The 27,331-nt window shown below is 41.8% G+C and overlaps 1 protein-coding gene across 3 annotated transcripts in view; it reads right to left on the bottom strand.

The window, feature by feature from the left end:
* Nucleotides 1-24,363, bottom strand: part of LOC115101452 (histone-lysine N-methyltransferase 2A-like) — a 75,230-nt gene extending 50,867 nt beyond the window's left edge. Inside the window, exons 1-12 of one of the 3 annotated variants that reach the window (XM_029620948.2) lie at nt 23,993-24,363; nt 18,166-18,244; nt 6,012-10,739; nt 5,626-5,819; nt 5,287-5,400; nt 4,900-5,062; nt 4,521-4,755; nt 4,112-4,410; nt 1,857-1,960; nt 1,122-1,232; nt 495-608; nt 168-308 (exon numbers count right to left, since the gene is read on the bottom strand). In XM_029620948.2, the coding sequence (XP_029476808.2) occupies nt 168-308; nt 495-608; nt 1,122-1,232; nt 1,857-1,960; nt 4,112-4,410; nt 4,521-4,755; nt 4,900-5,062; nt 5,287-5,400; nt 5,626-5,819; nt 6,012-10,739; nt 18,166-18,244; nt 23,993-24,325 (6,615 nt within the window). In that variant the 5' untranslated portion in view covers nt 24,326-24,363. The remainder of the gene's footprint in view (nt 1-167; nt 309-494; nt 609-1,121; nt 1,233-1,856; nt 1,961-4,111; nt 4,411-4,520; nt 4,756-4,899; nt 5,063-5,286; nt 5,401-5,625; nt 5,820-6,011; nt 10,740-18,165; nt 18,245-23,992) is intronic. The other 2 variants (XM_029620956.2, XM_029620966.2) reach the window with 2 other exon arrangements.
* Between the last annotated feature and the right edge of the window lie 2,968 nt (nt 24,364-27,331).

The following is a 27,331-nucleotide window of genomic DNA, read 5'->3' as shown; positions in this document are numbered from 1 at the left end:
CCTCTCCTATAGGCATCAATGCAATATCAGCTAGATCTGGTCTACTTAGTTCATTGACTCTCATTGAAGCAGAAAACTATAGACCCTGGATATAGCCTTAAAACTAGTGACCAGGTGGTTCAGTCCTCAGGTGAGACAAGTGACTGGGGCCTTGCGTGGACCCATACCTTGGAGTGCTTGTTTTTTCTGCCACATATATGGCAGCACTTGCAGCGGCGACAGCACCAGTTCTCCTCAGAGGGCCGATCCGTTGCCTCAAGGCAAAACCGGTGGAAGGGATCACAGCACACCTGGCAGTACAGCATTTGCTAGGATAGGAAGAGGCAACGGTCTGCAGTTTTAAGACTTTCCAATGCAGATTCAAAAGATCCATCATGGCCATACATTGACAAAAACATTATAAATGTCAAAACATCATACAGCAAATAGCAGTTTTGAAAAAGACATTCCTCCAATGGACATTGTAATAACAGAGCCATGTTGTGAGCCTTTACTTCTTGTTGTCCTTTACTGGCACACAGCAGGCAGACACAGGGGGGCATGATGGGTACAGAGGTCAGGATACTCAGGCCTCCCATCATCCACACATTCTGGAGGTCACAGTCCTCCTGCATGGCAGACAGGGGAGGCTTAGACACAGCTTTCACCTCTCATACTGAGGCCCGCAGGACAGAGTCAGACACAGGAGTGGGAGATACAGAGATGGGAAACGACAGCCTTTTGGACTCTTGATGTAGAAGAACACTGACATCCAGTGGATAGATAAGGGTATTACAGAAATAAACCAAACCAAAGACAAAACCTGATGATGATAATGGCTAATTTAACCATGTTATAAACTGAGCAGTTTGGGTCCTGGGTGCTGATGGGCAATCTTGCCGTGTATTTAGCATACAATATATCACAGGTATGATGCAAAACAACTTATTTAGTGTTATATTTATGTTAGTAACGGTTTATCATAGCAATAAGGCACCTCAGGGATTTCTGGTATATTGGCCATTAAAACTGGGTGGTTCAAGCCCTGAATGCTGAATGGCTGACAGCCGTATACCACGGGTATACCTGGTAAATGAGATCTCTAAAACCACAGCTACAAGAGTCAAGGAAAAGCATCTGACCTTGAAGTCCACGCCGATCTTGTGCGTAGGCTCGGAGGGCTCCCTCTCCCTCTGGTCAAATCCATTGGCCAGGGCGGCCAGGACGCTAGGTGGCATCTGTTCCATAGGATTCTGGGAAAAATACGACGAAGCATAAAAATAGGCTCGTCCCCACCCCGCCTCCACCAACATTCTTCCCCTCTCACCCCCCACCCTCACCCTGGCCCTTGGCCACCCCGGGGTGGCCCCAGTGTGGGATAGCAGGCGCAGGGGAGACCCTTGGTCCTCGGGGTAGGAGGAGGATAGCTCCAGGTCTGACTGTAAGTGTGGGGGCGACTGCGTCATTTGCAGCAGTAGCTGCTCCGCCGACAGCCACTCTGACTCTCTCTCTCCCTGGTGGTCATCGTCCAGCCAGCTGTAGACACCACCGCTCCACAGGCCTGTCTGCTTCTGCTGTACCTGTGAAGGGTGGGACTGCTGCGGCCAAAGCAAAAGAGCACTAGCGTTATCTGCCACGAGCACCTATAAGCAAGCAGCAGCTTAACTCAGAATGAGAGGAGAGAGAAGGAGGAGAGGACAGGGAATCCCACCATGAGGTGCAGCAGAGAGAAGACGAAGTAAGTGGAAAGATAGAGATTGGAGAGGGGGGGGTTGTGCAGATCCTTTGTGTTATTCACCTAGGCGACCCAGAAACGGTCAATTCTTGCACCGCCTGCTCAGTGGCATCAGAGCAGCAGCCCTGTTGTGATTCTTTACCTTGTCAGTTTTACGGCGACACGGAGGAACTCGGTGGTGCAGCCTGCGATGTCTCAAACCGTCATCCGATAGATCTCCCAGGAATCCATCCAGAGAGACAAAGTCTGAAGACAAAAAGAAACCATTGCAGTGGTGATTAGACCTACAGTGTTAATACTTCAGAGTTAACACATTACCTCACAGCTATGAACAGGATCTTCTAGAACAGTGGTTCCCAATCTTTTTGTAGTCCCGTACCCCTTCAAACATTCAACCTCCAGCTGCGTACCCTCTCTAGCACCAGGGTCAGCGAACTCTCAAATGTTGCCACCATTGTAAGCCTGCCACACACACACTATACGATACATGTATTAATGAGTGTGAGTTTTGGTCCTATAAGAGCTCTTATAGGACCATGGCACAAATAATAATAATCAATCGTTTGGCTCTTTATTTTAACCATCTTACATATAAAACTTTATTTGTTCATCAAAAAATGTGAATAACTCACCACAGGTTAATGAGAAAGAAGGGTGTGCTTGGATGGATACACATAACTCTGAAATGGTGGGTTGTATTGGAGTCTGTCTTAAATCATTTTCCATACAGTCTCTGCCTGCATTTCGTTTTCATGCTAGTGAGGGCCAAGAATCCACTCTCACATAGGTACGTGGTTGCAAAGGGCATCAGTGTCTTAACAGCGTGGTTTGCCAAGGCAGGATACTGTGAGCGCAGCCCAATCCAGAAATCTGGCAGTGGCTTCTGATTAAATTACATTTACACAGAACCGCTTGTAGCAATTTCAATTTCTCTTCTTCAGATATCAGTAAGTGGACTGGAGGCAGGGCATGAAAGGGATAATGAATCCAATTATTTGTGTCATCTGTTTCAGGAAAGTACTTGCGTAATTGCACACCCAACTCACTCAGGTGCTTCACTATATCACAATTGACATTGTCCGTAAGCTTGAGTTCATTTGCACACAAAAAATCATACAATGATGGAAAGACCTCTGTGTTTGTCCCGCACATTGAATATAGTTGTGGAGAGTCCCTGTAATCCTAGATTCGGATCATTCATGCTAGAAATAACATCACCCAGATAGGCCAGACGTGTGAGAAACTCGTCATCATGCAAGCGTTCAGACAAGTGAAAATTATGGGCAGTAAAAAAAACATTAAGCTCGTGTCAATACTTTGCCCCTTGATAACCAGCGCACACAAGTATGTTGTAGAAACTTTAGTCTGCAAAACATCTTTCAAGCTTTCAGGCATTCCCTTGGCAGCAAGAGCCTCTCGGTGGATGCTGCAGTGTACCCAAGTGGCGTACACTGCCGAGAACAACTGCTTGCACACGCTACCACTCCACTATGTCTCCCCTATCATGTTCTACCATGCCACTGATGCGTTGTGAAACAGTGTTGTTTGATGAAGGCATTGTCTGTATTGTTTTTTGGGCCTTTTCCCACAGCATTGTCCCAGCCATATCCATGGCAGCAGGAAGAATTAAGTCCTCCACAATAGTATGGGGCTTGCCTGTCCAAGCCACTCGGTAGCTCACCATATAAGACGCTTCTAGCCCATTCCTATTAATGGTATCTGTTGATTTTAAACATGTCTTACTACTCGAAAGTCATCTTAATTCTCTCTGAAAAAACTCCCATGGCTTATTTTTCAAATTGGCATGTTTTGTTTCTAAATGTCTGTGCAAGAGTGAAGGTTTCATCAAGTTGTGAGATAGTACTTTTGCATATAATACACTGTGGCTGAGGAAAGGTACTACTCCCAATATAAGTGAACCCCAAATCAATGTAGTTCTCATCATATTTGCGCCTTTTCGATGGTCCAATGTCCCTGTCTGTTGTTTGGTGCTTTCCCGGGTTAGCGGACGGTAGCTCTTCGGCTGCATCAGATTCACAACTGTCAGTATCCTTGCTAGCTAGGCTAACAACAAATGTAGAATTACTGATGCTAGCATTGGATGTGCTTGTGGAAGCAACACAACTTGTGTAGTCAACAGGTGCAGAACTGCTGGTAGTAGCAGTACTACCAGTAGAGCTGGTATACGTCTCTATGGACACAGGCCTTACTAAAATGGACTGTTTGAAAATGTGGAGAAAAAAATAAAGTTAAATGTGAATCACATTTTTATTTGGCATACTCCCGACGGCATTGCATGTGCCCCAGTTTGGGAATACCTGTTCCAGAAGATCTGACAATATTAAATAGAGTAAAATCCCTTTCTATGATCACTTCCCAATAATGTTACATTACTACCTTGGATGCGTGGGCCGGGGCCTCTCCTCCGGCCGGGAGAGGCAGAGTTGGAGCCCACAGTGATCTCCAGGTCGGAGTCATAGTCCAGCAGGTCAAAGTAGGAACGCGGCTTCACACAGCGCCGCGGCTGCTTCCTCACAGATGGGCTCTGGCTGTCCCCCACCTCCATCCCATCAACTTCCTCATTGCTAGACTGACCCACGCTGAGGGAGTGCCGCCTGCGATTCCCAGGACCTCCAGGGAACTTGCCACTCAAACGACGTGCTTTTCTGTCTTCAATCTGATCACATCTTTTATATCTTATGGAGAGAGAAAAAATGGGTCATTTAGTTGTCTATTCAATCTATATAATTCAATAGCATATATGCGAGTTGGTCACCTTTGGAATTCTGATGAGCAGTACACTTACATGCAGCACTGTCGCTTCGTATTGGGCCCTCCAAACTTGGGTTTGTCCAGGCAGTTCATGCACTCGCCACAGTCCTCCTCATGGTTGCAGCCCTTGCAGATCCCACACCTCCGAGAGCGGAGCCCAAAAGGTCCAAGGCTCTTTTGTTTAGCAAAACCTGCTCCCGACTTCCTGACCTTGGTAACCTTTTGGTCCGGCAGCCCAGGGCTGTCTGGCCCAGAGGGAGACCGACCACCTGCAATAGGTAAGGTATATAATTAAAATATCTTTCATAGGAAAGTCAAAGAAAGTTGTGTGGAAAGACCAGAACTCATATCACTTAAAAATGTTTGTTGAGAGATTTGTATTGATAATCAGTTTTGAAAGCTTGAGGCTCTACCTTGGTTCTTTCCAGAGGGGGATATGCCAGTTCTCTCATGCAGAGGCAGCGCACTGAGTCTGGGGATCATGTCTTCGGGCACCAGTGCACGAGGCTGGCCCAGCACCACAGCTGCTGCACGGCACACATGCTTGATGCGTGGACCCCCCGCTCTGCGGAACTCCTGTTAACAAGGAGAGAGGGGGGACAAGGAGGGATGCTGTTTCATCACAATGAAAAATGTATTTATGACCAGAAAAGGTGGGTCTTAGTGAGGAAGAAACAACATACTGATACTTTATTAAGTAAGAGACAAAGAAACATTCAAACACATTGAAAAGTGAGAGAAACTGAAGATAGAACATGCAGAGAACAGTACAGACCAGGATTGTGTTCATATGCCCATACCTGTGACAGGGGAGGGTCAGTCATGTTTGAGGCAACAGGCTCAAGCTGCTCTTTCGGTTTCCTCCTTTGTCTCTTCCCTGCTGCATCTCTGGAGCCAGCAGGCCCTGATAGAAGCTGCAGGTAACATGTTTCATCACTATGGGCTTACACAGGAAGCTCTCCAGAGATATCACAATATTGGTGTTAATGAATATCATCCTATTTAATAACAATGAAGAGAAACAAAGCATATTCTGTATCAGAAATAAGTCCCATCATGCATGTTGTTTACTGAAAAAAAACAACTGTCTGCATGGCAATTTTCAAGTGTATTCTTTTTATGAGTGGGCCAATTATTACCCCTGAAGACTTCAGTTGTTTCTGCTGGTCGATCTTGTTGAGCTGGACCTTGGCTTTCTTGAGCAGATTGAACATCCTCTTATTGGCCCCTGTGAAGCGAACTCTCTGGGTGGCTCCTTTCTCCTCAGCAGCAGCACGGTCAGGCTCAGCGATCATGTTCAGATGCAGTTCCTGTGGCTCAAGCTTTCTTGCTTCTGGGACAGAGGAAGACCATAAAGTATGTCACTACTTTCCAGGGTAGTTTAAGCAGTAAAAACATACTCAGAGACATTAAACCAAGTAACATACAAATAAACAAAAATACCAGGTTTACATAATGTGCAGTCATTTATCAAGCAAGCTAATGTTAAACAACTATCAGCATTAATTGATTAATCTTTGCTTACCTGCAATAACATTCTCAGCATTTGTTTTGTCTTCCTCTGTCAACTCCTCACGTTCTCCATATTGAAATGTTAAGAACTTTGAGTTCATAGTCCGAACACACACAGAGACTTTTCGCACAACCCCAGGGCTATCAAGGTCCTCAATCTTGAGCTTGGATTTGCCTTGCTTTGATTTGGGTTTGCTTGGAGCTGTTATTGTTGTATGTTTCTTTAGACAGATGCTCTTGACTTCATCATCCAGACCTTCCGCTAGCATATGAACAGAAGATTGAAGAGTATTGCAAACACCATCTGTCATCACATTTTTTCTTCTCTTTTTGGGAAGTCCTGGTTGCAGCTTCTTCAGTCGCTTGTACATATTTAGGTGAGATGTTTGCTTGTTGAACCTGCAGGGCCTTTTTTTCTGAACCTCCTGGGATTCGGTTGATTGGTCAGAAGCAATTTGGAATTCTTTGGATAAAAGTAAAGTCTCATACTTGCTCTGTAGAGTTTTGTCCAGCGTATATACCTCCTCACCAGACTCTCCTGGCACATGCCACTTGAAACTGGGATTCCTCAAAAGGGACTTCCTCTTTCCAGACGGCTTTCCGGAGGATAAGCAGTCACTCACGTCAGTGGTTTCCTGTTCGAGTTCCTGAGTTGAGAACATATCGACATCCAACTGCGCCTCATTTAGAAATTCTTCCTCGTCGACAGGCAGATCAGGAGTAAGCTCTCTACCTGTGCCATCTTCTCGTTTCCTTCCGGTGCGTGGGTGTAAGCCGAATAGTTGGCCTTTCTTCGGGGAGTTTCTACGGGGCAAAACGGACATGCCAGCATCATCCATAAACCTTTGTGGAGTCTTGATCACCCGTGAGGACCGGACACTGACAACAGGCATGATGAAGTGCTTTATGTTTTTAAGGTACTTTGATTTACCATGCTGTTCATCAAAAGCATCAGACTGTGGTTCATCATCCACCGTGTCTTGTATATCCTGCTCCTCCAAAATGTGCTGGGCGAGATCCACTTCTACCTGCTTAGACAGAGTTTTAGGCCTGGCTCTTGGTCTTTTGGTACCAAGGAACTGAAGGCGTGAATTGGGGACCTTTTTCCTTCTGTACTTGGTCTTGAGGATGCCAATGAGTTTAGATCTTGCAGGTATGGAAGCCGCCTCTGGGGAGAAAACTTCCTTTAGGTCTACCTCTTCAACAGTTTCAGGAACCTTACTTTCAGGTGATTTACTCTCATCACTCTTTCTCCCTCTTGGCCTCTGCGTTTGTTTCTGCCTCTGTCCAATCAAGGCTCTTTGCTTCTTTTTGCCATGTTTGAACAGACTTCTATGACGGCGTGGTTCTGTCTTTTCAATAACAGGGGGCTCCAACAGCAGCACCTTTCCACTCTCTATTGACTGGGTCTCTTGATCCACCTTTACCACTGGTTGAGTGTCAGCCAAAGTCAAAGTTTCAGATCGGGCTACTTCTATGTTTGGAGTTGCAGATGATGTTGATGTCTTTGACTTCTTTCTAATTGAAAGGCTCAAATTTCTTCTCCTTCTAGATTTAGAGACAACAGACAATGTGGAGATCTCCTCTGTCTGTGGTTCAAATGGGGCCATTTCTGTGATTGGAGTTTCAGATGATGTTGGTGTCTTTCTTGACTTCTTTCTTATTGAAAGGCTAGAAGCTCTTCTAGGTTTAGAGACAACAGACAATGTGGAGACCTCCTCAGTCTGTGGTTCAAATGGAGCCATCTCTGTGATTGGAGTTTCAGATGATGTTGGTGTCTTTCTTGACTTCTTTCTTATTGAAAGGCTAGAAGCGCTTCTAGGTTTAGAGACAACAGACAATGTGGAGACCTCCTCGGTCTGTGGTTCAAATGGAGCCATCTCTGTGATTGGAGTTTCAGATGATGTTGGTGTCTTTCTTGACTTCTTTCTTATTGAAAGGCTAGAAGCTCTTCTAGGTTTAGAGACAACAGACAATGTGGAGACCTCCTCAGTCTGTGGTTCAAATGGAGCCATCTCTGTGATTGGAGTTTCAGATGATGTTGGTGTCTTTCTTGACTTCTTTCTTATTGAAAGGCTAGAAGCGCTTCTAGGTTTAGAGACAACAGACAATGTGGAGACCTCCTCGGTCTGTGGTTCAAATGGAGCCATCTCTGTGATTGGAGTTTCAGATGATGTTGGTGTCTTTCTTGACTTCTTTTTTATTGAAAGGCTAGAAGCGCTTCTAGGTTTAGAGACAACAGACAATGTGGAGACCTCCTCGGTCTGTGGTTCAAATGGAGCCATCTCTGTGATTGGAGTTTCAGATGATGTTGGTGTCTTTCTTGACTTCTTTCTTATTGAAAGGCTAGAAGCGCTTCTAGGTTTAGAGACAACAGACAATGTGGAGACCTCCTCAGTCTGTGGTTCAAATGGAGCCATCTCTGTGATTTGAGTTTCAGATGATGTTGGTGTCTTTCTTGACTTCTTTCTTATTGAAAGGCTAGAAGCGCTTCTAGGTTTAGAGACAACAGACAATGTGGAGACCTCCTCGGTCTGTGGTTCAAATGGAGCCATCTCTGTGATTGGAGTTTCAGATGATGGTGTCTTTCTTGATTTCTTTCTTATTGAAAGACTAGAAGTTCTTCTCCTAGGTTTAGAGACAACAGACAATGTGGATACCTCCTCTGTCTGCTGTTCAAATGGGGCCATCTCTATGACTGGAGTTTCAGATGATGTTGGTATCTTTGACTTATTTCTTATTGAAAGGGTAGAATTTCTTCTCCTAGGTTTAGAGACAACAGACAATGTGGAGACCTCTGTCTGTGGTTCAGATGGAGCTAACTCTGTGTTTGGAGATTCAGTGGGTTCAGGTAACATCTGTGTCTTCCCTGGCCTCTTTCTAACTGGAACACTCGAACTTCTTCTCCTTCTAGGTTTAGAGACTGAGGTTTCCACCTCGTCTGTCTTCAAAACCTCATTGATCTGTGGTTCTGCTTCACTGGCAGGTACATCAGATGGATGTTCCACATTTGGACTTGATTGAAGCTTGTGTTTGTGGGTTGTCCAGGGTTTATGACTTCCACGCTTCTTCCGTGGTGTAGACATCTTTGCCAGTCTTCTCCTCCTTGCTTTGGGAGTTGGCACAGCATTTGTGTCTGATAAAAAAACATTTTCCTCCAGAATTTCACTTGAATCTTTTGTGTTCACCAGTATCTTTTTTTCTTCAGGCGCAGGACTAGTTTGATGGATCAGGAATGATGGTTTTGAGCGTTTAGGTTTACCGGGTGAGGAGACCTTTTTTATCTGAAGGGGTGGAACAACCTTTGCCACAGTATCACCACAGTCAGTTTGAGTGGCCTCCTCTGGATGTGGTTGCGTTACCTGTCCCACTTCAACATGAAGAGAGGACTTTTCCTCAAGAGACAAAGTCTCCTTAGTCTTCTTCTTGGAAGACTTCTCATTATGTGTGTGCTCAGCATCTCTGGAAGTGGTGAAACTCGTGGCCTCTCTCTCTTCAGGGTTCTCTACACTCTTGATCACACTGGGTTCAAAAAGAGAGTCTTTGTCTAATTCAGTGGTACTCCGCTGCTTCTCTGTTCCTTTGACAGTATTTCCAGAGCCCTGCACTTGGGTGTCCTTTATTTTCCCCTTAACTAATGTAAGTGTCCACACAAACTTGCTTCGTTTCTTCTTACGAGAGGAGCCTTTACTATCAGACCGAGATGAGCCTTCCAATTTGGGGTTTCTGATTTTAATCAGCTTAAAACTTGGAATCCCGATAATGTCATCGTCATTTTTAAAAGCCAGACCGTCATTGGATTCAACAATTGGCTTTTTAGGTTCTGTGGCTAATGGAACATGGATTTCTGTGACCATCTTCTCTTCTTGATGTGCCTTGCTTTGTTTACGCTTACTCTTTCTGGGTGGTGGTTTGGCTTCCTCTATTCTTGAAACCTCTAACAAAGACTCTGCCAGACATACTTTTTCATTGCTCTGGTTTTTTGATTCTGTTACAAGGCCTTCATGTGTTTCGGAGGGTGGATTAGTAGTTCTACTTCTCCGGATCACCAGTTTATTGACTTCAGTGCTTACCTCTGTGGTTCTTTCTTTCCGTTTGAATTTCTTAATGTCTGTTTTTGGCGCCGCATTTCCACTTTCCAGTGCAATGTCCTGTTTGCCTGTTGATTTTATACCCCCCTCTGATTTTTGGTCATCAACCTCCCCAATTTTGGCCCCACTTTGAACACAGGGTTCAGTGATCTTGGAGGCAGATCTACCACGCCTCCTTGCTGGTATGGCTCCTCCGCCTCCCTCATCCTCAGTGCCATTCAGATGCTGTGCCTCATCAGCTTGTGTCTCGGTCTTTAATTTGACATGGGCACTGGAGATCTGGTCACCTTTGACGTCATTAGCTTTTGATTGAAAATGCAATCCTTTTACCTTCAACTTCTCCACAGATTTTAGATGTCCTCCCTTTTCCTTTCTTACCGTCTTCTTGGCCACCAACTTGATGGTAATCCTTGGAGTTAAAGCCACCCCGTTTTTCGCAGGACGCTTCTCCTTTGCTGGGTTTGAGTGCTTGTTTTTTGAACCCTTCCTACCATCTTTGGAAGGCACTGCATGAGGAGGAATTGCACAGTGGACCTCTTGTGAAGATGGTGCATCTTCTTCAGGAGTTGGAGACCCCTCCGTCTCCTTTGGGGTGACTACAAGGGATGGCTTCTCTCGTATCCTTTTTGATTTTGTTTGGACAGGATCACCTTATGGAGGAAAATAACAAGAGAGGAAATTACTATCATATCTAGGCTGATATACAATCCCTTCAGAAAGTATTCATACCCCTGGTCTTATTCCACATTTGTTGCATAACAGCCTGAATTCAAAATGGTTTAAAATTAAATTTCTCACCCATCTACACAATACCCCATAATGACAAAGTGAAAACATGAAAAAATAAAAAGATAGCTAATTTATTGCAAATGAAAAACAGAAATCTAATTTACACAACTAGTCACACCCCTGAGTAAATACATGTCAATCACCTTTGGCAGTGATTACAGCTGTGTCTTTATGGGTGAGTCTCTAAGAGCATTGCACTGTATTGCACCACTGGAATGTACAATATCTGCACATTACTCTTTTTAGAATTCTTCAAGATGTCAAGTTGGTTGTTGATCATAGCAAGATGGCCATTTTCATGTCTCGCCATAGATTTTAAAGCAGATTTAAGTCAAAACTGTAACTAGGCCACTCAGTTACCTTCAAATGTCGTCTTGGTAAGCAACATTTAAACTCAGTTTTTCACAATTCCTGACAATTAATCCTAGTACAAATTCCCTGTCTTAGGTCAGTTAGGATCACCACTTTATTTTAAGAATGGGAAATGTCAGAATAATAGTAGAGAATGATTTATTTCAGCTTTTATTTCTTTCATCACATTCCCAGTTCGTCAAAAGTTTACATGCACTCAATTAGCATTTGGTAGCATTGCCTTTAAATTGTTTAACTTAGGTCAAACATTTCGGGTAGCCTTCCACAAGCTTCCCACAATAAGTTGGGTGAATTTTGGCCCGTTCCTTCTGACAGAGCTGGTGTAACGGAGTCAAGTTTGTAGGCCTCATTGCTCGCACACACTTTTTCAGTTCTGCCCACACATTTTCTATAGGATTGAGGTCAGGGCTTTGTGATGGCCACTCCAATACCTTGACTTTGTTGTCCTTAAGCCATTTTGCCACAACTTTGGAAGTATGCTTGGGGTCATTGTCCATTTGGAAGACCCATTTGCTATCAAGCTTTAACTCTTGAGATGTTGCATCAATATATCCACATAATTTTCCTCCCTCGTGATGCCATCTATTTTGTGAAGTGCACCAGTCCCTCCTGCAGCAAAGCAACCCCACAACATGATGATGCCACCTCCATGCTTCAAGGTTGGGATGGTGTTCTTCGGCTTGCAAGCCTCCCCCTTTTCCCTCCAAACATAACAATGGTCATTATGGCCAAACAGTTCAATTTTATGTTTCATTAGACCAGAGGACATTTCTCCAAAAAGTAGGATCTTTGTCCCCATGTGCAGTTGCAAACCGTAGTCTGGCGTTTTTAAGGCGGTTTTGGAGCAGTGGCTTCTTCCTTGCCGAGTGGCCTTTCAGGTTATGTTGACATAGGACTTGTTTTAGTGTGGATACAGATACTTTGTACCTGATTCCTCCAGCATCTTCACAAGGTCCTTTGCGGTTGTTCTGGGATTGATTTGCACCAAAGTACGTTCATCTCTAGGAGACAGAACGAGTCTCCTTCCTCAGTGGTATGACGGCTGCGTGGTCCTGTGGTGTTTATACTTGCGTACTAATGTTTGTACAGATGAGCGTGGTACCTTCAGGCATTTGGAAATTGCTCCCAAGGATGAACCAGGCTTGTGGAGGTCAATTTTTGTTAATTCTGGGGTCTTGGCTGATTTCTTTTGATTTTCCCATGATGTCAGGCAAAGAGGCACTAAGTTTGAAGGTAGGCCTTGAAATACATCAATAGGTACACATCAAATTGACTCAAATTATGTCAATTAGCCTATCAGAAGCTTCTAAAGCCATGACATTATTTTCTGGAATTTTCAGTAGGAATTTTCCAAGCTGTTTAAAGGCACAGTCAACTTAGTGTATGTTAACTTCTGACCTACTGGAATTGTGATACAGTGAGTTATAAGTGAAATAATCTGTCTGTAAACAATTGTTGTAAAAATGACATGAAAATGCAAAGTAGATGTCCTAACTGACTTTCCAAAACTACAGTTTGTAAACAAGAAATTTGTGGAGTGGTTGAAAATCAAGTTAATGACTCCAAGTATATAAACTATAAACTATGTATGTACAGTGGGGAGAACAAGTATTTGATTTTGCAGGTTTTTCTACTTACAAAGCATGTAGAGGTCAGTAATTGTTATCATAGGTACACTTCAACTGTGAAAATCCAGAAAATCAAGTTATGATTTTTAAGTAATTAATTTGCATTTTATTGCATGACATAAGTATTTGATACATCAGAAAAGCAGAACTTAATATTTGGTACAGAAACATTTGTTTGCAATTACAGAGATCAGACGTTTCCTGTACTTCTTGACCAGGTTTGCACATACTGCAGCAGGGATTTTGGCCCACTCCTCCATACAGACCTTCAGGTTTCGGTGCTGTCTCTGGGCAAAACGGACTTTCAGCTCCCTCCAAAGACTTTATATTGGGTTCAGGTCTGGAGACTGGCTAGGCCACTCCAGGACCTTGAGATGCTTCTTACAGAGCCACTCCTTAGTTGCCCTGGCTGTGTGTTTCGGGTTGTTGTCGTGCTGGAAGACCCAGCCACGACCCACCTTCAATGCTCTTACTGAGGGAAGGAGGTTGTTGGCCAAGATCTCGTGATACATGGCCCCATCCATTCTCCCCTCAATATGGTGCAGTCGTCCTGTCCCCTTTGCAGAAAAGCATTCCCAAAGAATGATGTTTCCACCTCCATGCTTCACGGTTGGGATGGTGTTCTTGGGGTTGTACTCATCCTTCTTCTTCCTCCAAACACGGAAAGGAGTTTAGACCAAAAAGCTCTATTTTTGTCTCATCAGACCTTCTCCCATTCCTCCTCTGGATCATCCAGATGGTCATTGGCAAACTTCAGACGGGCCTGGACATGTGCTGGCTTGAGCAGGGGGACCTTGCGTGAGCTGAAGGATTTTAATCCATGACGGCGTAGTGTGTTACTAATGGTTTTCATTGAGACTGTAGTCCCAGCTCTCTTCAGGTCATTGACCAGGTCCTGCCGTGTAGTTCTGGGCTGATCCCCCACCTTCCTCATGATCATTGATGCCCCACGAGGTGAGATCTTGCATGGAGCCCCAGACCGAGGGTGATTGACCGTCATCTTGAACTTCTTACATTTTCTAATAATTGTGCCAACAGTTGTTGCCTTCTCACCAAGCTGCTTGCCTATTGTCCTGTAGCCCATCCCAGCCTTGTATAGGTCTACAATTTTATCCCTGATGTCCTTACACAGCCTTCTGGTCTTGGCCATTGTGGAGAGGTTGGAGTCTGTTTGATGGAGTGTGTGGACAGGTGTCTTTTATACAGGTAACGAGTTCAAACAGATGCAGTTAATACAGGTAATGAGTGGAGAACAGGAGGGCTTCTTAAAGAAAAACTAACAGGTCTGTGAGAGCCGGAATTCTTACTGGTTGGTAGGTGATCAAATACTTATGTCATGCAATAAAATGCAAATTAATTACTTAAAAATCATACAATGTGATTTTCTGGATTTCTGTTTTAGATTCTGTCTCTCACAGTTGAAGTGTACCTATGATAAAAATTACAGACCTCTACATGCTTTGTAAGTAGGAAAACCTGCAAAATTGGTGGTGTATCAAATACTTGTTCTCCCCACTGTATATGCCATTGTGTTGTAGGTTATCGTCTTGCTGAAAGGTGAACTTGTCTTCCATTGGCTGTTGGAAAGCACACCAAACAAGTTTTTCCTCTAGGATTTTGCTTGTTGTTAGATCTATTCTGTTTCTTTTGTCCTTAAAAACTCACTTGTAGTTGCTGATGACAAGCAAACCCATAACATGATGCAGCCACCAGCATGCTTGTAAATATGAAGAGAGTTACTCAGCGATGTGGTGTGTTAGATTTGTCCCAAACATAAAGCTTTGTATTTCACGACTAGGGTTGCAAAGGGTCGGAAACCTTCCGGTAAAATTCCAGAATATTTCAGGAAATTGTCCATGAAGTTAAGCCCAGGAATTTTGCTAAAATTCATCAAAAACGTTAGCTTATAACAGTGAACCTTTTTTTGTGGGATACACATAAGGCAATTCTAAGTCTTGACATATGTTTGTTAAACTACACCCAGTTCAATGGAATTGAAACCCTCTGCATACACAATGTATTCTTCCATCACATGTGCAGTGCACTCTTCCATCACATGTATAGCTGATTCCCAAGATCTTGCACACATTTACATTTACATTTAAGTCATTTAGCAGACGCTCTTATCCAGAGCGACTTACAAACTAATGAGATGCTATTGAGCCCAAACTACTACACTGTCTGAGCCAAGGACTACATTCTTTCTGGGAAGTTTTGATGACAAAGTTTTGATTACAATACTGGGTGGGGTGAATATATTTTTTAAGACATACATTATTTTTTGTTAACCAGTAAATAGTAGCCTACAGCAAAGTGTGTTTAAATCATTTCTAACTTGTTAACCTTTTTTGCTAGTTAGTTTTACCAGGTGGGTTTTAACTTGCTTGAGCCTGCTTACTGAGCCTGCTTACTGTTTCCATACAGGTTTCATAAAAAAAAAAATGATCTTACAAAGGAGTTGTTTAATCTAACTGCTTAAATATTTATCTGTACATGGAATTGTACACTGCTCCAAAAAAACAAAGTGTTCCCTTTTTTTGAGCCATGTATTTTTTTTTTTTACTCATTTTTTTCTTATCTTCACAGGAAAATGCCACGGGCAATATCTGACGTGTGGAGACATTTCACTGCAGCTAATGTAGAAGGAAAAGCTGTGTACATTTGCAAATACTGTTCATATGTTAAGAATGCAACAAAGATTAGAAATCATCTGGCCAAGTGCATAAAGTTCCATCAGAGCCCACAACAAGCAACCTTTTGTCAAAGTCCCTCTACTGCTATTCGAGGTTAAAATGATGAGACAACTTATCCATAGCAACAGCTCACGGTCCTCCTGGAATCAGAAGTTTTTTTTTTTTACTCAATGGAGGAACGTAGTCAGAGAAATGCTGATGAAGGTCTTGCTCGAGCTGTGTAAGCAACTGGTTTACCTATGATGCTCACAGGCAATGTGTATGGGAAGAGATTTCTGAATGTTCTTCGCCGAGCATACACCCCTCCAACCAGACATGCTTTATCTATAATTTGCTGGATGCAGAGTTTAACAGAGTTCAAGTGAAGGTCAAGGAAATCATAGAGAAAGCAGACTGTACTGCAATCATCTCTGATGAGTGGTCGAATGTTCGTGGGCAAGGAATAATTAACTACATCATCATCTCCACCCCTCAACCAGTATTCTGCAAGAGCACAGACACAAGGGACAACAGATACACTGGTCTCTACAATGCAGATGAGCTGAAGGCAGTCATCAATGACCTTGGACCACAGAAGGTATTTGCACTGGTGACAGACAATACTGCGAACATGAAGGCCGCTTGGTCTAAAGGGGAGTCCTACCCTCACATCACACCCATAGGCTGTGCTGCTCATGCGTTGAATCTGCTCCTCAAGGACATCATGGCACTGAAAACAATGGATACACTCTACAAGAGAGCCAATTAAATGGTTAGGTATGTGAGGTGTCATCAAGTTATAGCAGCAATCTACCTCACCAAGCAAAGTGATAAAAATAAGAGCACCACATTGAAGCTGCCCAGCAACACTTCTTGGAGTGGTGTTGTCGTCATATTTGACAGTATCCTGGAGGGGAAGGAATCTCTCCAAGAAATGGCCATATCACAGTCTGCCAATATGGACAGCCCCATCAAGAGGATCCTCCTGGATGATGTATTTTGGGAGAGAGTGGATAAGCAGCCTGAAACCTATAGCAGTAGCCATTGCACGGATTGAGGGAGACGATGCCATCCTGTCCGATGTTCAGACTAGAGGTCGGCCGATTAATCGGAATGGCCGATTAATTAGGGCCAATATCAAGTTTTCATAACAAAATCGGTAATCTGCATTTTATCTTTGAATCACAGCCTACTTGCCAAACGGTGATGATTTAACAAGCTCGTTCGCAAAACAAATCACTGTCATTGCACCAACCTAACCATAAACATCAATGCCTTTCTTAAAATCAAAACATAAGTATATATTTTTAAACTTGCATATTTAGTTAATATTTGCTGCCAAGATGAATTTGTTTTAACTATGGAAATTGCGTCACTTCTCTTGCGTTCTGTGCGAGCAGAGTCAGGGTATTTACAGCCGTTTGGGCTACCTGGCTCATTGCGAACTGCGTGAAGACCATTTCTTCCTAACAAAGACCGCAATTAATTTGCCAGAATTGTACATAATTATGACATAACATTGAAACTTGTGCAATGTAACAGCATTATTTAGACTTAGGGATGCCACAAGTTAGATAAAATACGTAACGGTTCCGTATTTCACTGAAAGAATAAACGTTATGTTTTCGAAATGATTGTTTCCGGATTTGACCATATGAATGTATTTCTGTGTGTTATTATATTAAGTCTATGATTTGATAGAGCAGTCTGACGGTGGAAGGCAGCAGCAGGCTCGTAAGCATTCATTCAAACAGCACTTTCCTGCATTTGCCAGCAGCTCTTCGCTGTGCTTCAAGCATTGTGCTGTTTATGACTTCAAGCCCATCAACTCCCGAGAATTGGCTGGCAATACCGGTGCATATAAGAACATCCAATAGTCAAAGGTAAATTAAATAAATGGTGTAGAGATAAATAGTCCTATAATTCCTATAATAACTACAACCTAAAACTTCTTACCTGGGAATATTGAAGACTCATGTCAAAAGGAACCACCAGCTTTCATATGTTCTGAGCAAGGAACTTAAACGTTAGCTTTTTCACATGGCAAATATTGCACTTTTACTTTCTTCACCAACACTTTGTTTTTGCATTATTTAAACCAAATTGAACATGTTTCATTATTTATTTGAGGCTAAATTGATTTTATTAATGTATTATATCAGGTTAAAGTGTTCATTCAGTATTGTTGTAATTGTCATTATTACAAATATATATATATATATATATATATATATATATATATATATATATATATAATATATATATATAAATAAGAATCGGCCGAATAATCGGCATTGGCTTTTTTTGGTCCTCCAATAAATCTGTATCGGCGTTGAAAAATAAATCGGACGACCTCTAGTTTGTTCATTTGCGCTCGTTAGCATTTAGCTAAAAGCGTCCATGAGAATTCGCCATTACTTATGCTCATTTTGTTGGAAATCTGGTAATAGACTGCCAATGGGCCTTTTTTTGCATTTTGAGCCCCTTCTGTGCTATACCAGTTATACTGTAAATCCCGGGATGGCAGAATAACGGTATGAAAATCTCGATTCCACCCAAGAATAATAGATCAGTGGCAAGGGATGGGAATAGGTTTAGAATAGGCTAATACTTACTTTTGGAGGGATTATGTCGGGACCGTACGGGGCCTTTATATCCTTTACGATCAGATTCAAATCCTGTGAAATCATCTCCCTGAAAGGCAAGGTCGGATTATTAACTTTGGACACCCGACATTCTTTTTCCCACTGTTTCACAATTTTACATAACCTCACAACAGTTTGATAACGAATATGTATTTGAAATTGATGAATAGTAGTTTACATGCAACAATTAGGCCTAACAGCTTTGACAACAGTGAAAATAACCTAACACACACACACACACACCTGAACACAACTAGGCTTATGCAATAGATAGCTAGAACTGGTACTGTTGACTACAGAATATTTTTTTTATATCCCAACCTTGAGGGACAAGAGTAGCATGGCAATCAAAAATGATTTAAAATTAGATTGTGTAATGTCATGTAGTGAGTAGATAATTCCCTGGTAATGGAATTATGCTGAGACTTTTTACATTCAATATATTCTAAACAAAAAAACATTGATTTCAATGTAGAACAAACCATACAACTCTATGCACAAGGACTACTTTGAACAATTTACACAGAACATTTCACAAAAATACATTTACTGGAAGAACTGTGCAGATGCTAAATTTGGTAACAGTAAAATCTCCCTCTGTTTATGCAACTGCATTTCCCAAAAACTTCAGAGATGTACGCAGAAAGAATGGAGTGTCAGCTATGACATGACACCTCGACTTTGAAAATCTATTTTGGTTATTGAATACACTATGTGAAGTGAATTTCCAACCGGTAATGAGAACAATGATAGCAGAATTACCTAAATCAGTCCCTGATCTGTACTACACAAATGCATAATTATGTCACTCTTCATGGTGTCCTGAATTAGGTACACAAAGATAAAAATATGCAATATCATACTTTGCATATATGGGTATTATTCTACACACTGGCCATTATTCTCACGAGCTCATGACCAAATTTGGTTTGTCTGTAGGGTACAGTACAGAGGCGGCAGGTTAGCCTAGTGGTTAGAGCGTTGGACTAGTAACCGGAAGGTTGCAAGTTCAAACCCCCGACCTGACAAGGTACAAATCTGTCGTTCTGCCCCTGAACAGGCAGTTAACCCACTGTTCCTAGGCCGTCATTGAAAATAAGAATTTGTTCTTAAATAAAAAGGTAAAATAAAAAGTCAATATAAATAAACAGCACATACTAGGGATGCAAATTTCAGTCAATTCTGCTGCGACCATCATTAACCGGTTAATAAAATGTTCTAAAACAGTGCACCTAATGTGAGTGGTTTCATGTGTGACAGATATTAAAATCTCTGTCACACAAAAAGATGGGAAATCTAACAGCAACCATTAGGATGAGTTGCTAATATGACTAGGATTGAGCCTTTGGGTTTCTTGACAACAAAAGAAAGTTGATACGAAAACCAATAGAACAGTAGAAAAATTTAAGTTAATACGAAAGTTTATATAAAATAATTACCTCAGTTTTTTATGGGCTACCTTGAAGCAAGGTAAGACATGCTTCATTTGAAGTCAAGTAAAACTTTCAGGTTTCAAACAATTATACTGCCTAAAGCTCATGCTGCAGTGGTGGGTGACTCACTGCTAGCCTGATTATGGTTGACTATAGCATATGTACTCGAATGTTGAGAGTTGAGATTGAGAAATAAAAAGTTATATATAAAAGCATGTTTCACTCCAGTACCATCTTTTGAGGAGCTGCTCTCTGACAGGTGATAGGCTATTCTCTGTATGCTGTGCGCGTGTGACAGATAAGATACATGACAGCCAACGAAAATACACACGGCCAATTTAAATCCCCTAAATTATGCAAAATTAACCTATAGACTGATAAGCATGAGCGGTCAAATGTATTTTCGGCTGCTAACCAATTAACGGTTAACTGTTAAGATCCCTACTCAGTACAGTAGACTCCACTGTACCGGGGGTCGCGTTAGAGTTCAGAAATCAAATTCTGCGTTTTAAACCATCTCCCATGTGTTTTGTTGAAAGACCGTGTTTTTTGTTTGTTTCAATTGAGTGATCAGGGGTGTGCAACTATAGTTCTCCTTCACAGAAAATACATTTAGTGCAACACATTCAGCAGAAAATAGCTTCATTTTCATCAGATGACAACAGAAGTGCAACACTATTTGGCTAGCAGCCATACAAGTAAATTAGCTTACAATGAAAAAAGCAAGGTATTTTTTTTGCAAAAACTATGCATGGCCATCATATTTCCATTGTTCATCATAGAAAAGGCGTAGCCAGCTACATTTCCTAATGTGTTGCTTGAAGTTAATCTTGCATTTACCGGAGAAAAGTAGGCTACACCGAGAAAAGTGGAGAAGTGCAACAGAAGCACAAAAAAATGTGTCTGATGCTGAGCAGAAATTACAATAAGAAGCATTTTAGATCTGTGCTTACAAAACGCTGCAAGATACATTATCTTAGGAGTCCTCTTTTTCTGAGTGAAAAACGCAGAATTCTGCATTAACGCGTAATGAACTAAACTCTTATAGTCTTTACTGTACTCAGCTGTGCTTCACTGTACTGTGCAAACTTGTGAAACACAGGCTTCTAGGATTGGTGATCGGACCAAATCTGAACCAATCGTGGGCGTTTTTGTTAGGGCCAAATTAAGGCTGGTCTAGAACGACCAAAAAAATCCAGACTCCTTCACTTTTTCCAACAACAACAAAAAATATTTTACAGTCTTATTCTAAAATGTACCACTCCCCCCTTCAATCTACACACAATACCCCATAATGACAAAGCAAAAACAGGTTTAGACATTTTTGCAAATGTATAAAAAATAAACTGAAATATGACATTTACATAAATATTCAGACCCTTTACTCAGTACTTTGTTGAAGCATATTTCAGGTATTTCAGGGTTCAAGTCGGTGATCTGGTTGGGTCACACAAAGACATTCAGTGACTTGTCCCGAAGCCACTCCTGTGTTTTCTAGCCTAGTGGTTAGATCGTTGGGACAGTAACCGAAAGGTTGCTGGAACGAATCTCTGAGCTGGCAAGGTAAAAATCTGTCGTTCTGCCCCTGAGCAAGACAGTTAAGACACTGTTCCCTGGGCGCCGAAGACGTGGATGTCAATTAAGCCAGCTCAAGGGGGGTAGGGTTAAATACAGAAGACACATTTCAGTTGAAGGCATTTAGTTGAACAAATGATTAGGTATCCACCTATCCCTTTCTTGGGTGTGTGCTTAGGGTCTTTGTCCTGTTGGAAGGTGAACCTTCACCCCAGTCTGAGGTCCTGATCGCTCCGGAGCAGGCTTTCATCAAGGATCTCTCTGTACTTTGCTCCGTTCATCTTTGCCTCGATCTTGACTAGGCTTCCAGTCCCTGCCGCTGAAAGAAAAACATCCCCACTGCATGCTGCTGCCACCAACAAGCTTCCCTGTAGAGATGGTGCAGGATTCCTCCAGACGTGACTCTTGGCATTCGGGCCAACGAGTTCAATCTTGTTTCGCATGGTCAGAAAGTTTTTTAGGTGCCTTTTGGCAAACTCCAAGCAGGCTGTCATGTGCCTTTTACTAAGGTGTGGCTTCCATCTGGCCACTACCATAAAGGCCTGATTGGTGGAGCTCTGTCAAGGAACTTTGGAGCTCTGTCAATCAGAATGACAGAGCTCTTGGTTGCCTCCCTCTCCAAGACCCTTCTCCCCTGATTGTTCAGTTTGGCCAGGTGGCCAACTCTAAGAAGAGTCTTGGGGACTCCGAACTTCTTCCATTTAAGAATGATGGAGGCCACTGTCTTTCAATACTTTCAATGCTGCATAAATGTTTTGGTGTCTTGACACACAATCCTGTCTCGGAGCTCTACGGACAATTCCTTGCTCTGACAAGCACTGCTAACTGTGGGACCTTACATAGACAGTTGTGTACCTTTCCAAATCATGTTCAATCAATTGAATTTACCACAGGTGGACTCCAATCAGGTTGTAGAAACATCTCAAGGATAATCAATGGAAACAGGATGTACCTGCGCTCAATTTCGAGACTCAGAGTAAAGGGCCTGAATACTTACGTAAATAAGGTATGTTTTTATTTTTTTATTATAAATTTGCTATAATTAATGGGAGTGAGGACAGTAGCAGGTGATCCAATGGAGGTTTGTGACTATGATTTCCCATTGTTGACAATTGCAGTCATTCCATTAATGATTACTTAATAATTGATATACGAAAATGGGTTATCGGTAAAAACATGAACTAATTGGTAGGTCTACATTTACTTGTTACTTCTGTGAACTTTTGTTATCCTCCCTCCACGTGAGGGAGAGAAATTTGAAAATATCTTAAAGACGTGGGATTTTGGTTAACAGAATTACAAGGCACAAGGAAACATTTCAACTTAAAGGCAAATCATTTCTCTTAAACAAAATATGAATTGCTTATATTAGTTGGCAGGGGGTCTTTACTTCAACATTGATGTATTTCTAATACCTTTTATGACTTCCTGGTAGATATTTTTAAAGACCCTATCCCATCTATTTTGCCAGAAATCAATGACAATTTTTATTTTATAAATACGTTTTTCTTATGCATCTGTTCCTTCATTTACCAAAAATAGACTCTTAGCTTTCATTTGACACCCAATTTGATATGCGCCTACGAACTTCACATTGGTGCTTGTGGGCCATTTTACATGGAAATTACCAAGTATAGTGTAATAGGTTACTGCCTTCTTGGAATAGGTCTTCCATGTCAAATGTTTACCATCATTGGGATGCCCAGCTGATTATCGTGCTAGTCTTGAGCACCAAATTATACCATTACAAACCCAACACAAGTGCACTGGACAAGCCATTACATCAACTAGTTAAGTTAATAATTAAAAACAACAGACCAAGCACATCTTTCAAATTCTCTTCTCCTCCAAGTAATGCAGTTGTTCATGGATGGCGAGGCATTACCAAGAAACCAGCAGCAATTTACCCAGTCATGCCTGGGAACTGGGGAGGGGTTGGGCCTCTAACTACATCTGCTACATGCCTGTTAATATGCAAATAAAGTCGATATTGTGGCAGCGGCATTTTGTCAGCGAATGTGGAGCTAGGGTCCAAGTCAGATTATTAACATATGAATACTTATCATTAGGTAGGCCTAGGTCATTTATATGTCAAATTGAAACATCTAATATGCTTGGTGGTCCTCTCTTGCTTGTAATGAAATAGAAAATGGACTGCAACAGCAGGTCAAGTAACGTTAACATCTCACATCATGGAAAATTTACCCACTACCGGGTTTCGTTATCATAGGTTTCCCTCCAATGACTTCTCCAACAAGCTAGTTACATTATCAAGCGTTACATTAATTGACTCAGTGACTGCGACAAAAACTGACCTGGGTGACACTCTGCAAACCATGTTTTTGAAAGGAACGTGAAATGATCCCCATAAACGGTAGTTAGTTAGCTATCATAGAGAGTAGGTATCTGACATAGCCCCTCCCCCTCTTGAATTCACAGAAACATGTAGCTACGTTCGTTACTCACTGCAGCAATTACAGGCATAAACCAGCTAAACACTAATTTAAGACAAATACCTGGCTAGCTAGCGTGGGTGTAAGTTATTCGTGGTAAATGGTGTCTAACTATCCATAGAGCTCCAATGCAGACAAATATTACATTAGCCTTCCCCTTTGTTAGCTAGCTTTATTGACGAACATCTCATGAAGTCGCTCCTGCTAACGTTAGCTAGCTAACTAATGTTGACACTTAAAGCAAAGTATTATGAAACGGAGTTAACTCTACATCACACACACACACCAACACAGGTAACCAAAATGACATGATAAAAGAAGCAAAAATATACTAACTCCAGCAGCGATTTGGGCTCTCACCTCTTCGCTCCCACTTGAGCTGTACCCAGCCTCCGCTAAGCTCTTGTGGTTCGACTCTATCCCAAGTAAACGCAAGTGAGACTGGTCCTCGTTTAACGAGAGAACCAGGCTTGTGGGCCTTGGGCCTCCAGCATTAGTCACATCGTCAGCTTCTGCCCCTGATCGGTCGAGTTGCCATCGCTTCTCAGAACGCAAGCGGCTGCGAGACGACCAAGGCCGACCAGGGAAGCGACCTCGGGGTGCAGCAGTACCAACTTGGCCTCCTATGGCAGCCGCGGTTGCTGATCCGCATCCCGCTGCCGCCATCATAGCTTCAAAAACAACACCGATAGCAACTTGAGGTGAGACAAGAGGGAAGGCGCGAGATAGGGAGGGGGGACCCCGCAAGCCTGCCGGGAAATGAAGTAAGTCCAAGAAAAGCTTCACAGGGTAACTTGCAAATCTTTATTTAAATTATGATTGGAATTCATAGGAGTGGTGTGTACAATGCAATATGTAATGCAAGTAATAAACCCATTTGATATTAAACAAAGGACACATTGTTCGATCATCGTTTGATTACAGTCATTACGATTATTGATAAGTAACTACAAGGCCCAGCTTCCCTCCATGCAAAAAAAATACACATTTTGTGAATGGCCATCTACCGCTGTACCAAGATGTTTAGGCTTGTCCCTATTCCTCAGTGGCCGAGCGGCATGTCCTCGTCTTCTGATATGATCATACTGAATGAACCACTGTACATTATGTGCACGCTCCTTACATGAGAGAGAGTCAATGTACTTACATCAAGCTCTAAACATAATTTGAGAAGAAGAGAGTCAATGCACCTGAATTAAGATGGAAACATAATTTGAGAAGAGAGTCAATGCACCTGAATCAAGCTCGAAACATAATTTGAAAATAATAATTGAAAACATCCACAAGTCTATGCCTATATTTGCATTGATAAGAAGAGAATTGTGGTTATATATTGGAAAATATTCACAGAATAAGACAGGCGGGTTAACTGTAATTTTGCAACTGCAAGGCACATATTTAGCATATCTTTTGCATGGCAATTCAGATAATCTGCACTGTCAGAAATCATGGGTGATTTACTACAAGCAAAAGTGAATTACATTGTTGAAATATATTTAAATTTAAATGCCAAAACATACGTTTCTATTTACGCTATCTGAACTACATTACCCACAATGAACTGGCGGGGGGTTAGCATGGATGTCACATCCCCCTCTTCAGCAAACTGGAGCAGGAAGCGGAAAGGAACGAGTTGAAATGCTCTTTTGTGTTGATGTTTTGAGCTGTTTAACGTTAATTTGTCAAGTAATTTAGAGCTATTTGACATCTATTTAATTAAAGATTACAGGTAAAAGCCTCGGAAAATATTATTAATGCTGTCTTTTCTGTAATAGCGGTTCCTATAGAGGACAATTGCTGTTAACATTGTAGTATATATTGTTAGCCATCCAGCACGCAGTATTTTCGACTGCAAAACTTAGCTACTAGCCTACACATTTCCCCTTAAAATACTTAAATAGTTCGCAAAATTGGTGTTTAAATGTTATTTTATCGTGTAATCTGGGAAGATAGCCAGGCAAAAGTTGGGTGGAAACACAAGACTTGTTCCACTCTTATCTATAGGGGGCACCCTCATTTTACAGACGGGCAGTTCCATGAAGCCGACATGTGCCAGTAGAGCTTCAAAAGACCCTCTCACTTTTATACTCTTCCTTCATACTTCAAGGTCTCGTTGAAAAGCTGTCAATACTAAGGGGGAAATAACAGGAAATCGACATGAACCTAGAGCGCCTTCCAAATGAGGAGAAACTCACCCTCTGCAGGAAATACTATTTAGGTAAGTGAACTACCAAGTGTTGTGCTCTAATTATAAGCCATGTGAAATCATGAACTACCCAATGTTAGTGTTGTGAATTGATGTTTTCACAACGTTGTTTGCATATACAGTGGTTGAAAAACACGTTTTAATGACTCCAACCTAAGTGTATGTAAACTTCAAATGTATGTGTGTGTGTGTAGTAATACTGTAATGACTTTCTCTCTCTCAGGGGGATTTGCATTCCTTCCATTCCTGTGGCTGGTGAATGTGGTGTGGTTTTTCAAAGAGGCCTTTGTAAAGCCAACATATACTGAACAACTCCAGATCAAAACATGTGAGTACACAGATAAAGTTCTGTGAATTAATATAGCTAAAGATTCCTGTACAAATGATTAGTTGTCCAGGTTTGCTGTGGCTCATCCACATACTGGATAAATAATACATTTATGTTACAGGTTGTGTGTCTCATGAGCTGTAGGCCTATGATCCATGATGAGATAAGATGATCCAGCTAAAACAAAGTTGGCTTTGTATTAGTAAAGCATGCAGTTTCTATGCAAACATGACTACAATAAATTACATCTCTCTTTCAGATGTAAAGCGTTCAGGGCTGGGGTTGCTACTGTGGGTTGCAGTACTCACCACATGGATAACCATATTCCAACACTTAAGAGCAGAATGGGGTGAGGTGGGCGACTACCTCTCCTTCACCATTCCACTTGGCATTCCCTGAGACAGACAAGGCGGGAAACAAGAAAGCTTCCTACTGTATAAAACTTGACCATGACAGAATTAGTAGACAAATCTAACAGGTTGAAATAGTTAAATGTGTAGTTGATCTCAATGGATAATCATGGTAATTTTCTTCTGGGCTTTAATGAGTGGGAAGATGTCTTGTGAACACTGCACCTTTTTCCCCAAATTGTGTGTAGTGTGTGGATGTCTCAACACATTTGAGTAAATTTGGAAGGTTAAACAGGCGAATGGTATGTATGACAAAAATAAATGGCAAATTCATAAACGTTCTAAATTAAATGGAAGTGTATGCTTTTTTTATTTGCTCTAATAAAGTTTTGAGCTTATATGCTAGATCGTGGTCTAGTGTGCATTTCATTAGACATTTGGCTCCTATGAATAATATGAATGGTATGCGCATAGCTTTTGATAACAATATCCAATTAGCTTTGTGTTTTGTAAGTCAGTATTTGTGTAACACTGCTCACGATAACAACATACTTATTCCAGATCATTTATTCATATTCTCCTTTGTACTCTCACAGTGTAAACAATTCCGACAGTGATGAGATATTAGCCAGTAAAGTACTTTATGATTGCAGCATTATGATTAAGTCCTTAAATGAGGTCCGCCTTAGGCCAATCTCTTATTATGAAACTCAATGCCTCTGTAGCAAATGTTACCACCTCCTCTCTTCAGGATCATGGTTGATGCTGTTTTTAGGTACTCAGTCAAAGAC

Source organism: Oncorhynchus nerka, linkage group LG3, assembly GCF_034236695.1.
Source record: "Oncorhynchus nerka isolate Pitt River linkage group LG3, Oner_Uvic_2.0, whole genome shotgun sequence".
Classification (NCBI taxonomy): Eukaryota; Metazoa; Chordata; class Actinopteri; order Salmoniformes; family Salmonidae; genus Oncorhynchus; species Oncorhynchus nerka.
Note: the sequence above shows the minus strand (reverse complement) of the source record. Positions and strands in the feature narration are given on the sequence as shown.